This window comes from Canis lupus, chromosome 12 (assembly GCF_048164855.1).
Source record: "Canis lupus baileyi chromosome 12, mCanLup2.hap1, whole genome shotgun sequence".
Lineage (NCBI taxonomy): Eukaryota > Metazoa > Chordata > Mammalia > Carnivora > Canidae > Canis > Canis lupus.
The window spans coordinates 24,569,567-24,584,795 of NC_132849.1; the positions used below are offsets into that span (position 1 = coordinate 24,569,567).

Genomic DNA, 15,229 nt, shown 5'->3' on the forward strand with positions numbered 1-15,229 from the left:
ATTTCCTAGATTTTTTTTTATTATATAGGTAAGATTCTGTACCATAATAGTTTCTTTTATAAAACTATTATTTTTCTATGTATTCATGCAAGAGTAGAACGAGAATACACAAGGAGCTTAAATAAGCTCTCTAGAAAGGCAAAATTTGAGATGTGGAAAGCACTATAAAATTTAACTTTACATACATTTTTATCATTGGAGTTTTTATAATAATCACATATTAATTTTGTAACAGAATTAAAGTTTGGTTCAAAATACTTCAAAAAGTATTAAGAAATCAGCAATTTGGGGAAGAGACTAGGGTTCTATGATTTGTCAGTATGATTTCACAGTCCAGTTTTTTCACACAGAACACCATACTACTTACCCTAAGCCCTGCTAAGTCTGCCACTTCTCAGCTACGAACTATGGGCAGGACCTTTAACCTCTCTGCATTTGTAGTACCCCTGTCTTTAGACTGGGGATGGTGATAGCAACTGCACCTCAGAGGGTTATGGGGAGGCTTGAATGAAGCAATGTCTATGAAGCAGCTAGCACAGTGCCTAGCAAAAAGCCCATGCTGTGTGTTGGGGGCTGGAGGCTGACATGTGCACTGCTAACATCCTGGAGGAAGAAAGAGTAAGGAAAGGATAAGAAGCCAAATAGAACCTAAGCTACAGCACTTCTCTTACCAGATGACCTGTGCTTAGAAACAAAAGGACACAGGCATGGGGAAGGCATCCTAAGTCTGTGTGACTAAAATGAACCCAGTGGTTTTACTGTGATTCAAATTTCTTTACATTATGGGATTTTAAAATAGCAAGTGACTCTTCCAAAAGGGGACACAATTAAGATCTCTATCCAAAGTATGCCTGCTCCTTTCCTGCTTTTCTTTACTTAGCAAACTTAGTACCATTAATTACCTCCTTCACAGTATTAAAGACTGGTAAGCCCAGATGTGTTTTGCCTCCTTTCCCTGGAGTGGTTCCTCCAACCAGCTGGGTGCCATAATCCAATGCCTGCTGGCTATGAAACGTGCCCTGAAGGGAAAAAAGCACAAGACTCAGGAGAAAAGACAGGCTGGGAAGCCTTAAAGCCATCTTCAGCAACTTGGAAAAGAAAAACAAATAGGCTATTTTCCAGAAGGTGATATATACACGTATGCAACATTCTTAACAACTTGCTGAAGTCAGCTTTGAACCTTAAAACAATCCTCCGCAAAGCCAAAATAGGAGTTTTGGGTTTTGGGGGGGGGGGTTTGTTGTTGTTGTTGTTTTAAAGATTTTATTTATTCATGAGAGACAGAGAGAGAGAGAGAGAGAGAGAGAGAGAGAGGCAGAGACATAGGCAGAGGGAGAAGCAGGCTCCATGCTGGGAGCTCGATGTGGGACTTGATCCCAGGACTCCAGGATCACGCCCTGGGCCGAAGGCAGTGGCTAAAAAGCTGAGCCACCCAGGGATCCCCAGAGTTTGGGGGTTTTTTAAAGGAGGATCTTCTTTCATTCCATTTTCATATTTGGCTGATAGGCAGAAACACCCATGTGTTTACTTAAAAAAAAAACACCTTTTCACTTTTCCTCAACTTCTCATGTCCTCACGTCCCTCCTTTACACAGTTTAAAATGCACAGTCAGTCATTAGACACACAACCTTGGCTCTCTCTCACTTCAACTTACACATCTGGCAAAACCACAGTTTTGGTTAAATCCAGTCTGCTACCTACTCTAAGACTGCAATGTTCAGCCAACCAGAAGCTGGACAGAAAAAAATAGAAGCATGATAACTGGTCTCACTTTAAATTAGTGATCACTAACCTTAGGTAAGCTTTTAATGCTGCCCAGCCAATAAATACCCTGTAATTCCCTACCCATTAACTCTCCCCTCTCAACCTTGGCACTACAGACATCTGGTCACATGGATTCATTGTTATGGGAGGTTATCCCATGCTTTGTACAATGTTTAGCAGCATCCCTGGCCCCTACTCAGTAGGTTTCGGTGCCATGCCCTCCTCTCCACCCCAACCAGCTATGTGACAACCAAAAATGTCTCCACAAATTGAAAGATTATTTTTTGGTAGGCTTCAAGAGCTCTACTTGAATTTGTGCTGTTGATAATCTCATCCCTTTTCATGGTAATAAGTATCATTCATATGGAAACCGCTCCCCCAGACACACACAGACACACACATTCCCAACCCAGACCTTGCCTTGAGCTACAAACTCACACTGTCACTCCACTTGGAGAACTAGTAGGCATCTCATACTTAATGTGCCCAAAGCCAAATTCCTGATCACTCCTCCACGCTCTACCCCATCTTGGTTAATGACGATTCCACTCTTAATAGATGTACAGACCAAAAACACTGAAGTCATCCTTGATTCTCTTATATTTCACATCAGATACACTATTGCCCTACCTTCAAAATATAATTAACGATGTCTTGATCCCTTCAACTGCTACCACCTTGGTCTAAGTCATCAACTCTTGACATAATATTGCCCCTGGCTCCCTTTCACTATTCTCAACACAGCAGCCAGAGTAATCCTGTTTAAACATAAGCAAGATTCATATCATTCCTCTGATCAAAACAGGGGTTTCCACTTCGTTCACAGTAAACTCCTCATATTGGTTCATAAAACAATATTCAACCTACGTCCTCACATACAAACCCCTTACCTGCCCGGCCTCATTTACTATTCTCTCATTGCTCATTTCACTCTGTCATGCTGGCCTTGTGTCCTGCACACACAACAGGCACATTCCTGCCTTATGGCCTTACTGTCCCCTTTGCCTTGAATACGCTTCCATTCATATCCACCTGCTCTACTCCCACATCTCCCTTAGATCTTGACTCAGGTCAGGCTTCCCCTGACCACTCGACATAAAATTCCCTTTTCTCCATCCCAAACACCACCACAACTCCATACACAGTCACATTCTTCTATCTCTGGTTTATTTTTTCCACAGCATTTATACTTTCTTGTGCAACACATAATTTACTCACTGATCTTGTTGGTATGTTCCTCTCCCACCACTAAAATGTAAATTCAATGTCTACTCTGTTCACTGAGAAGTGGCACCTAATCCAATGTATGACATACAGTAGGCACTTAATAAGCAGCTGTTGAAACTGAATGGATCTATGTGGTCATTCTACAGGGACCTAAAAATGCTGACCCAACTGTCTAAAGTCAATGATGGAGTTTTTAAAGAACCATAAGCCAATGCTCTCTCTTTAAGCAGTGCTATTCAAAGGGTAGTCTATAGACTCTTGCTGGTCTGCAGCAAGATAAACACAAAAAGGAAATGAATAAAAATTATTAAAAAAAAAACAAAGGAAAGAATAAAGAATGAAAAAGCGAGAAAAGAAAAATTAATTGAAAAACCAAAATAGGGATGCCTGGGTGGCTCAGTGGTTGAGCGTCTGCCTTCAGCCCAGGGTGTGATCCTGGAGCCCCGGGATCCAGTCCCACATCGGGCTCCCTGCATGGAGCCTGCTTCTCCCTCTGCCTGTGTCTCTGCTTCTCTCTCACTGTGTTCTCATGAATAAGTAATAAATAGAATCTTTTTTAAAAAAATCTAAACAAACACAGAAGTGCAAAAGTGAGAATTTTTGCAAACTTCTATAGCAATAGGATATCGCTGCAACTTTTATTGTATTTTGCAAAAAATATTTTTTAAAAAATATTTTATTTATTCATGAGAGACACAGAGAGAGAGAGGCAGAGACACAGGCAGAGGGAGAAGCAGGCTCCATGCAGGGAGCCTGACATGGGGCTCCATTCCAGGTCTCCAGGATCACATCCCAGGCCAAAGGCGCTGCTAAACCGCTGAGCCACCCTGGCTGCCCGTACTTTGCAAAAAATATTGATCTGCATTAGATTGAAAATTAAAATTAAACATACCCAACAGACCCAATTAAACAGACCCAACTTGGTCTTTCACTCCAGACACTTGAGAAGCACGGCCCTAGATCACTACTCTGTTTTCAGAATTCATCTGATAGATAAATTCAAATGAACCAACTTTTTAGTCCTAATATAGAGTTAAACAAGGACATTTCAGGTTAGTAAGTTAATTTTCCTTAGTTTTCCCATTATCTCCATCCAGTTAAGAATAGAAATAGTTTTAGCAGCTCAAAGCCAATACAAGAAATTCCACCCACTGGAAATTGGCATTATTGAAATAGATTCCAAAATATAAATATTCCTCATTCATATGTGAAACAATATATACACTGAATAAAAGAACTAACAAGATAAAATGTAGATGTCCTATGAAGATAAACTCTAAATTTCAGACCTTATTGTTCTCTATACTAATAGAATCTTAACTAACAAATCTGAGACAAGTAAGACTCCCAATTACCTTAAACAAAAGAGTGAATGAGAAACAATGTAATTACAATAATCGAAAGACACTAAAACCAACTTTGGATTTCAATATTTAAGCAAGCCATCACTCCATTCAGGAAACAGAGACAGTTCCAAATATTGCTTACACCATGGACAATGGTTCTTTTAAAAAAAGGTCAGAGGTTAAGATGTCACAGGCTCACATAAAATTTAGCAAACAAAAACGCCATATATAATAAACTTATGTGGAGAATTTGAATTAATCAAACAGTTGATTATATGCTAACACAATTAATATATAACCAAAAAGGGACTGAATATGATTTTAATTGGCAGAGGACTAATAAAATGTACTTCAAATCTTAAATGAACATCAACTTTCTTTAGAAAATATATATATATAGGCACCTGGGTGGCTCAGTGAGCATCTGCCTTTGGCTCAGGGCATGATCCTGGGGTCCTGCGATTGAGTCCCACATCAGGCTCCTGACAGGGAGCCTGCTTCTCCCTCTGCCTATGTCTCTGCTTCTCTCTCTCTCTCTCTCTCTCTCATGAATAAATAAACAAAATCTTTTTAAAAAAATAAATAAATAAAAACAAAAGTCATGGAAATTTGGATATTTAGGTATTATCCTATAGATCAAAGTTTGGAAAACTATGGCCTAAAGATTTGGCCTGTCACTGGTTTTATAAACTATTTGTGTGTGTATATATATGTGTATATACACATATATGTGTATATATACTTATATATATATATGTATAGGATACACATTATAGAGTAAAATGATAGGAAGGAAAGGAGACTCTTATGTTACATTTTATTAAGGAATCACATTGCAAATATATTTAAAACTTATGCAAATTCTAGGTTGTAAGCAGGGGTAGGGAGAAATGATAAATATTAAGTGAATGAGAACAAATTAAAATACTTCAGGCAATTTTGCCTGCTAGTCCCCTCAAAGACCATTTGCCTAGAGAGTATGAGAAAAGTCAGTGTGCCACTCCTTCTGCCTATCTCAGTTCCCATGAGCCTCTCTGGCCTTGAGCATATCCCTACACTGATCTGTGTTTAACTGGGCATGTTTTTGTAAGGGGCCTAAACACAAGCCATTTACTTTACCTAGTTTTTAACTAAACACTAATCTACTCCAAAGCTGGAGGAAATCTAGTGGTGGGTTGTTTTTTTTGTTGTTGTTTTGTTTTTTTTAAGATTTTATTTATTTATTTATGAGAGACACAGTGAGAGAGAGAGGCAGAGACACAGGCAGAGGGAGAAGCAGGCTCCATGCAGGGAGCCCGATGTGGGACTCAATCCCAGGACTCCAGGATAACGCCCTGGGCCAAAGGCAGGCACTAAATCGCTGAGCCACCCAGGGATCCCCAAAACTAGTGGTGTTAAACTTGCTGAAAGAGAGTATGTAGGTCTCTAACATAACATGCTTCTAGGAAGGGATTTTCAAGGTAAGTTTAAATGCAATTTTTATCTTATAGGCTGACTATTGCACCAAAACCCCTCCTAAAATACAACTCCACTGCTGTACTGTATACTTTCCCGTAACAATTATATACCTTTTGTGATATTAAAAAAATAGAAAATAAATGTTTCTGTTTATGTAGTACGCATTATAAAACATCTTGACACATACCTGCTTACCAGTGAAACCCTGGCAAATAACCTTCGTATTTTTATCAACATAGAGATGTTTCCGGGAAGCTATATAGGAACAATGCCGAATTCCATTCTGTTGCACTGAAAAATAAAGAAAGTATGACATGTTATAATTTCTCCAAATTTTGGACCATGAATTGAACTTAGTGACAGAAAAAATCCTCGAATACAGGGCAATCTTGTGATCAAGACAACTTCAAATGAGACATGAGGACTACAGAAATAGACAAAAAAAGACACCATTCTATCCTCCAGAATTCCCTCTTTACTGAGAACAACAATCTTGCAGCTTTTTCGAAATGTCTAAAGAAAAGCTTCTGTTTATAATTTTCATTCCTCAGAAAGAAAACTGGGGTTGAAAGACAAATGGCTCAAATTAAATCCAAGGATGGGAAACTAGGTATCACTTGTACCAACAATATTTGCTAAATAGCCACATACTTTGTCATTTTACTCGACCTTTTTTTTAAGTTTATTTTTTTTAGTAATCTCTATACCCAATGTGGGACTCAAACTCACAACCCCAAGATCAAGAGTCACATGCTGTTCTGACTGAGCCAGGCAGGCACCCCTAACCCAACCTGTTTAAGTTCAACATCTGTAAGTAATAGGTGAGCTAAGAGTTACACTATGTTAGAAGAACTTGTAAGAACTACTCTGCAACTCATTCCTCGAAATGATATTAAATGTTAACATTGAATATTAACATTAAATCTTTGGTTGGTGGGCAGCCCGGGTGGCTCAGCAGTTTAGCGCCGCCTTCAACCCAGGGCGTGATCCTGGAGACCCAGGATTGAGTCCCACATCGGGCTCCCTGCATGAAAAGCCTGCTTTTCCCTCTGCTTGTGTCTCTGCCCTCCCCCACTCTGTGTGTGTCTCTCATAAATAAATACAATCTTTTAAAAAAAAAAATCTTCGGTTGGAGATAAAGTTCATCTAATATATAATCAAAAGTTGCTTAATTTGGTACCCTCTGATGTAAGACACCAAACCTTACATATAGAGGCAACAGGGAAAATAAAATGAATAAGTAGATAAAAGAAAGACATGTAAAAAATATCTAAATTATTTTCAGCAACCTACCTCAATGAAAACTGAGAAATCTATGTAGTTACTCATACCAGCTCACCATTATTTCAAAAGTCAGTAGAAAGTAGGGCACAGATGAATTAAAATTGTGAGCTACCTTCTGTCTACTTTCAAACCTTCATTTCAGCCCCAACCTGCTGTCTCTTTGGCCCATTCTTGGCCCTTTCAAAGTGTCAGGACTTCCTCCTACCACTGAGGTAGCCCATAAAAGCTAGCTCAAGAAAAGAACATCTCGTCACACACTTGTCCAGGGTCCACTCATCCTTTCTGTCTTGAATCTCTGCCTCATGCCCTCCTAAATCCTCACACCTTAGGTTCCATCATTGATTTCTATCTGGCCCTTTGGGCATCTCTCAAGTTGTCTTCTACTCCCGTGCTGACCTCAACTTCTAACAACTCTGAATTTTGGAATCTCCTGTACCTCTAGGGAAGAGACAGGCTGAGATTTCACCCTTATCAATGGGACAAAGGGTGTTCTGTGTGCACAAAGATCTGCTGCATAACAGCTGCATTCTTGGACTAGATTATGCTGAACAGGGGCCATAATGGGACACTGAGGGTCAAGTCCTGCCACAGTGGGCACAGCTAAGCACCTGCACCAGGGACAGCAGATACTATAAAGGGAATTTGTAGCCTCAGGGCCCACCCTAGCCAGTGCTGTCACTTATGGCCCTTTCTTGCCCATGGCTCCCAGTTCTCCCAGCTGGAGACTCACAACCACTATACCTGTGGAAGTATTCCTGCTGCTATTTCTGACAGAATCTGCTCCACCAGTCTTTCGCATTCCCTGAATCTTCAATACATGGTCCATCTCTCAGGAGTTCTCAGACAGGATAGTTTACAAGAACCAATTATAAGATTAGGATACCTGGAGCCCATACTTGCTAAAAGGAAATATTGCTTTTTGAAGGTCAAGTTGGGCCTCCACAAGGATTCTTAAACTCACTTTTAAGAAAGGAGAAATCAGACAGTTCACCTCTCCTTCCACAGGGGCAGGAGTAGCCCTGTTACCCTGAAAAAAGATAGGTCTACCTATGTCCATAAAGCATGGCTCAATAGAGGAACAACTAAGGTCACTCTCTTCTCTTAGTCCTTCAACTCCAGACCTCCTAGATCAACTCTCTGGAGCTCAGGACTTCACAACCCAAGATCTCTGGTGTCCATAAAAACTGCATCAGAAGGTGTGATGACTAGCAATTTACCTTCCACCTTTTTAGCCCTTTGATACTGTTCAGCCTGCAAGGTGACCCTGACATTCTAAACCTCAGGGGAAATCAATCTAAGGAGACTTGCCATGTATATGTGTGGGCATGTGTGCATGTGATCTCCCATCTACCGTATGAGCCCAGGCTCATACAAACTTAGCTGCAGGTAAGCTAGAATTAATAAACTATCATCATCACATTTCAGCCAAACTCAAAATCTACATTCAAACATAAGAAATTCCTGATCATATTTGGTCCTGACAAGAAACCTATGTGATACCAGACCAGATATCACTAGTACTGAAATGAGAGGATGCTAGAATAATCAAGCACATATCCCAGTTGCTGGAGTTGTCATCATTCATTTATTCAAAACATTGGGGAATACTTAACACCAAGCCACAATGCCAAGTATCAAGGATAAAGTATTGGAAACGAGAGCCTCAGCCCTCAAGGAACTCACAGTCTACCTGACCTGACATTAAACAGGCACAGTATGAAAAGTACTGTGGTAAGAATAGGCCTTGGACATTCGGGGAAGATAAACTCTCCTGATCCAAGTAAGTCTGTATATGTTAGGAAGTGGGGAGGGTTTGGCAGCTAGGGGGTCAGAGACGGGTAGGGTTAAGGAATGGATTCCTTACTGGGGTTATGTCCAAACTGAGCCCTGGACTTCAAGCAGTTCACTTCTAAAATCTCTGATAATGGACCTCCAACCTCCTAAAGAAGTAAGTAGGGTTATCTGGTACCTGGCGGTGGCTATAATCTCTCCGCAACTAAAAACTGTCTTCACCTCTGCCCTAGTCCCAGCCCATGTAACCCAACTTGGCCCCAGATCATCCAAACTAACATCTCTACCAATATGGTAAAGATCAACAAGTCACAGGAGGTGCTAGATAAGGAACCATTGATTATATTTTTTTTGAAATACTGCTCTAGGACATATAAGTCAACTGAATGAGAAATGTTGACAATGAAAATAGCCTCTGGGGCCGCCTGGGTGGCACAGTCAGTTAAGCATCTGTCTGCAGCTCAGGTCACGGTCCTGAGGTTCTGGGGTCGAGCCCCGCCTCAGGCTCCCTGCTCAAGAGCAATCTGCTTCTCCATCTACCTCTGACCCTTGCCCCTCCTGTGTGTGTGTGATGGTAGTCTGTAACCACCACAAATACTCTTTTAATCCCAAAAGCTCACCCCACACCAGATGAATTTGCCCTATTCCTAGCCCTTACACCAACCGCACTCTCCCAGCTACCATAGCTGTGAGGAGGACCTAACTACACAGGATGGCTTACACTGTAATTCTCCTGACCTTAATTTCTGCCTCTTCTACAGCTTTAGGATGGAAATAATGCAAAACATGCTTATATTCTAAGCCAAACTCACCAAATTTTAAGTAACTTGCATCATTTTTCTCATTCCTCCCTACTTTATAATATCCAAGGTCCAGCATCACAGGGTGGAGGCTCCCCATGAAAGCAGCCTTTCCTCAACCCCACCCCTGTACCTCTTCACCTTCCCTCCCACAATCCCACCACTCTTTTTCGTGTGGGCTAGTAGAGTGCAAATTACTAGCTGCTATAAACATTAAATCTGTCAGACCAGCTCTTCGCATTTTCTTTTCCTACTTGATTTCCTCTCCACTTGAACCACATGCCTTAAGTAATGAAAAATAGCCTCTTCCACTTCTGCTGAAAAATGCAAAGTGGTTTTATAGTACAAATTTTCGATTATCTGTCCACTGCTAAAAGCTGCTCAATCACATTTTTTTTTTAAAGATTTTATTTATTTATTCATGGGACACACAGAGAAAGAGAGAGAGAGAGAGAGGCAGAGATACAGGCAGAGGGAGAAGCAGGCTCCATGCAGGGAGCCTGACGTGGGACTCGATCCTGGGTCTCCAGGATCAGGCCCTGGGCTGAAGGCGGCACTAAACTGCTGAGCCACCGGACTGCCCCTATATTTTGGTTTTAAATACAAACTCGACTCTATGATAAAACTACCACGTAACTAGAGTAAGTTATTCTGTAAAGTCAAAAATACAGGAAGGCATACATTAGTGGTCAAACCATCTTGCAAATAACTCTCAGATTTCAGAGTCAATGTACTCAACATCCTGAGAATTTCACTGGCATTAATTCATGTAAGTTCACATTTAAGTAAAACATTGCACAGTGAGGAATCCTTAAATCTTCACATGACATTCATGACTTGTGAATATAATGGGGGAATTCAGGGGATCTGAGATTAAGAAGAATGGAACCTGCAAACACTCCCGTGTGGTATATAATTCTTATGCCACACACTGTATGTGGATGAGTGCACACACTTTATTACTTTGTTTACTGCATTATTTCTAAGAAAAATTACTTAAGGTTAAATTTAATTCAAATACTCTAGAATTTCTAACCGTAAATTCCATAGCTATAAGACCTACGTCTTGTACACCATGGTGTCTCCCATATGGCACAGTGCCTTATGGAGTCAGGGTACAAGAAATGCTTCACTGAATTTCAGGGCAAGAGACATGGTCTAAAAAACACACACTTATATCAAGCTAAACGTCATAAGTTCCATCCCTGTTTATCCCACTTAGGAGAAAAACCTACATCAATTTTTGTACATGCACAGATCATAGGTTTCCCTAAAATTCTTACAGAGATTGATCAGAAGTCCAGGCCTAAATGCTACTAGCAGTCCTCAAGGCTCTTATCTTAATCTAGTACAAATTCCATACTAACTTTAAAAAACAAACAAAAATAAAATCCAGAAGCAGTAATGTAACACAAAAATGGGCTGTTTCACAACAGGAGAAAAGAGAGAGCTTAGAGAAAACATACCATAGGCAGACGTAGGGCAGTGACAGATCAGAGTGTTTTTGTGACATATAAGAGACAAGGAATTAACTTGGGCAACATAAGCACCAACAAGGCAGAGACCAAAGACTAACAGAAAAACTGATAAAGGCCCTGAGCAAGAAACAAAACTACAAACAAATGGCAGACAAATGGCAAATCAACAGATGATGAGCTATCTAACTTAACTAATGTTAAGAAAATGAACATTTTAAATTAAATATTAGGGCAACAGGAAGGCCTGAGGTTGGACACCAGGAAGAATTTCCAGTCATGAAGGCTGTAGCTGCCACATCTCGGGTCACCTCCAGGGAAGGGTGGTGTTGCCTTCTCTCAGGTTCTTAGAAATCAGCTAGCCTAACCTTGGGACTGTATCCCAGGAGCAACTGAGAGCTACCCTGAGGAATCAGACAGGCCGGGGCTTGAATTTATGCTCTGCGGCTCACCAGCCATTGACAGATCTTTAGATCTCCCTTAACCTCAATCTTCCCATCTGTAAATGGAATAGCTGCCCACAAGGATTCTGTGGTGTTGGTAAGAGGTGATGCCTGTAAATTGGGTAGCAAAGTAGCTGATAAGCTCCCAAAATTGGGTTCAAACCCTATATGAACACAAAGGTAAACCATTTCCTTAAAAAAGAGAACACATAATTCATATTTTAAAATAAGTTCAACGTTGGGGTGCCTGGGTAGCTTAGTCAGTTAAGTGTCCGATTCTTGATTTCCACTCAGGTCATGATCTCAGGGTTGTGAGATGGAGCCCCACATCCAGCTCCATGCTGGGTGTGGATCCTGCTTAAAATTCTCTCTCCCTCTCCCTTTACCCCTCCTGTCCATCTCTCTTTCTCTGTCTAAAAAAAAAAAAAAGAAAAAAAAATGTTTAAAGTCCAACAAGAAATGTTTTGTATATGTCCTCATGCATATCCCATGTTTATCTATATACTATCCCATATCTACATATAATATGTAGTATATACACATAGACTTGTACATTTTTACCATATGAAACATTTTTACAGGTGCAGCCTCACTGTAAAAAAAAAAAAAATGGGATAGTAACACTATGTACCTCATAGGCAATATGAGAATGAAAGGAGTTCCTAATATACAGAGCACATAGAACAATGCCTAGGGTACAGAAAGGGCTATCTCACTATTAGCTATCTATTATCATTATGATTACCAAAGCAGAATGAGAAGCAGGAGCAAAAATGATGGACTCAAGTCCTACTCAAATGAAGCATTCTACCCCATAAGACAGCTAAATATTAAACAAAAAAACCACAAAACTACGAAGTTGCAAACTGTAACAAAGGCTACAAAGGAAAGGGGCAGAGTAATGTAAGAGATACATGCCTTCAAGAAGGATGATAAATTTGTGTCAGTTAGCTGCATGCTGAGTCCTCTTGCCCAAAGAGAGCAACCACATCACTTATGAGATGGCTGTGAGATGACTGACTTGAGGTACGGCCAGAAAGCATCCACCCAGCTGGGACTCAAACCATAGCCTCATATCACCAGGACCATGGTTCGAACCAATAATCTGAGACTGTTCATGAAAATACTCCTCTTCAACAACAACAACAAAAAAAAAAAAATACTCCTCTTCCAATTCATCTCACAAACTGTGTTCTTGTTTATCCATGAATGCACTCATGAATTTAATAAATGGCTATTTATTAATTATGTATATTATATATACCTAATATATATAGGCAATAGAGCAGAGTAACTCAGCAGCCACTTACTCCCAAACCCGGAACAACCTACTATTCAAATGCAAAATTACATATTCATTTAATATTTACTTACAAATGAAACTCAGCTGGCAAAAATCCATTATTTCCTCAAATCTAAAATACGATTGAAGTACTAATAAGTGCTAGTAAGAAAGAAAAAAATGCCACCAATTTGTTGTACCTACCATCAATTATAAGACCCATTCCAATTTTAGAAATCTTACAGTGAAAAAAAAAAAAGTGGGTCTATAGCAACAACATTCCTGTCCTTTGGTAAAATGAGATTATTCTCCTGTATTTACAGAAATTATATGGACATTCCCCAATTGTTTCTATAGAAGAATGACTTTGAGGGGAGAAAATCAAATTGTTTTCTCATGGCTACACTGATACATTTAGATCAAGACCTTTCTGTATCTCTGAAATAGAGATTTGGTTCTTAGATGCAATAGCAAAAGATACTGGTACCAGAAACACCACTGCTGAGGGTTCTCTTTTCCCAACTACACTTCTAAATGCCTGATTCCAAAAGTGGCCTATACAACTTGGCAAATGCACAGAAAAGGCAAGTGGCACCTTTGAGCAGGGTAGTCATCTAAACGAAACAAGGCAGCCAAAAATGAAAAAAAAAAAAAAAAAAAAAAAAAGAATGAAAATGAAAGGAAGAAACAAAGAACAGAGCTTCAAAAAAGGAGGCTTACAGTGTCACACAGCATGTAACAGTAGAAAGAAAACCTGAGTTCTAATACCCATTCTGATACTGGCCAGGAAACTTTCTGGGTTTATTTCCTCATTTGCCAAACAGATATGAGACTAGCTGGATTGTAAAGTTTGCTTCCTGGCATTAAAACACCAAAATTCAGAAGCTCAAAAATGCTGGCTCTTGTTCCCTACTTTTTATACGAGACCTAACTAATAGGAATTTCTGGCTTATGTTTTAAATGACTTTACATAGCTTTATATTTCTTGAAAAACTTTACTATCTCAACTTCAAATGTGCTTATAAAATCCTTAAACTTTCTCATGGAAGAAATCTTCCTTATTTTTCATTTCATTTTCTCTCCCTACATCAACCGGATTCTTCCCCTTTTTTCATAAAACTATAAAACTGGTTTTGTTTTTTTGGGTTTGGGGCTCAAAAATTTCTAAACATTCCAACAAGGAGCTCAGGAAGACATTTACAAGTGCTTTGGTTTTTTTTTCTCCCAACTCAAATGAATATTGCAACACTTGTGACCTTTAGCACATGTACCATCAACTGAAACTTAAGAAAACAGAGGAAACAAAATTCCCTAGCGTCTCCAGTTCTATTACTAACCTCAGAGCCTAAGTAGTTTGTGACCACCCTTTAAAAAAAGTTTGTGGGGGTAATACTGTTGTGGCTTTTTCTAGTGGGAATGGAAATGGGCTTAAACGTGTGGCATGAGAAAGGGAAGATCTGGGGGATTTAGAGGTTTTTCTGCATTAAACATTAGTCTGTAACCTCTCTAACCCAGGAGAGAACTTGGTTTTAGATCTCAGACTTCACAGATCCTTAATAACAGATTAATCACATGACTAGGATAAATGAAGACCATTCCACCAAGAAGAGAAAGCTAAACTAGATGACCCTTTAAAGACTCTGGTCCTGAGACTCTCAGAAAAAAGAACGTCCAGTTCTGTGAGAAAAGGATTGCTAAACATTACTAAGGGCAGATTAAAGATTCTGATTCTTTAGATGCTTCCCTAGACTCTCCTCCTACTAAGACAGACCTATCTCAGGCTATGGTTTTTCAGAAACTCAAACAAGCAAGACCCCAGGTGAGAATGATATGGCTATAACTAATCCCTTTTTCCCTTCTGCCTACGACACCTTCAACTGTCCTTCAAATTTTACAATAAGAATCTCCAGGGCAGCCTGGGTGGCTCAGCAGTTTATGCTGGATCCTGGAGACCTGGGATGGAGTCCCACGTCGGGCTCCCTGCATGGAGCCTGCTTCTCCCTCGGCCTGTGTCTCTGCCTCTCTGTCTCTGTCTCTCATGAATAAATAAATAAAATCTTAAAAAAAAAAAACTCCAGAAAACTTGACCTAAGTAACCCAAATTTTTCCTACTTGCCAGTTATCCAGCCAGATGTTTGTCCTCATGAGGTCTGGTAATTAAGTGTAGCTATTGAGTGCACACCTATCCTTGCACATTTCTGGAATGAGATCTTCTCAAGAAATGAATTAAGTCTTGTGCCAAAATTTAGGACAAACAGAATTACGAGTAAAGTGTAAGAAAAGAGAAAAGAAGAAAACTAACTTTAGTTGAGTGTATAATACATCCCAGGTGCCTTATATACGCTGTTTCAATTATTCT

At 39.8% G+C, this 15,229-nt stretch overlaps 1 protein-coding gene across 1 annotated transcript in view; it reads right to left on the minus strand.

Annotated features, from left to right (window-relative positions):
- The window catches only part of SUCLG1 (succinate-CoA ligase GDP/ADP-forming subunit alpha), a 31,932-nt gene that overhangs the window by 15,349 nt on the left and 1,354 nt on the right, over positions 1–15,229 (minus strand). Inside the window, exons 2-3 of the mRNA XM_072770020.1 lie at positions 5,983–6,086; positions 903–1,019 (exon numbers count right to left, since the gene is read on the minus strand). Coding sequence (XP_072626121.1) covers positions 903–1,019; positions 5,983–6,086 — 221 coding nt within the window. The remainder of the gene's footprint in view (positions 1–902; positions 1,020–5,982; positions 6,087–15,229) is intronic.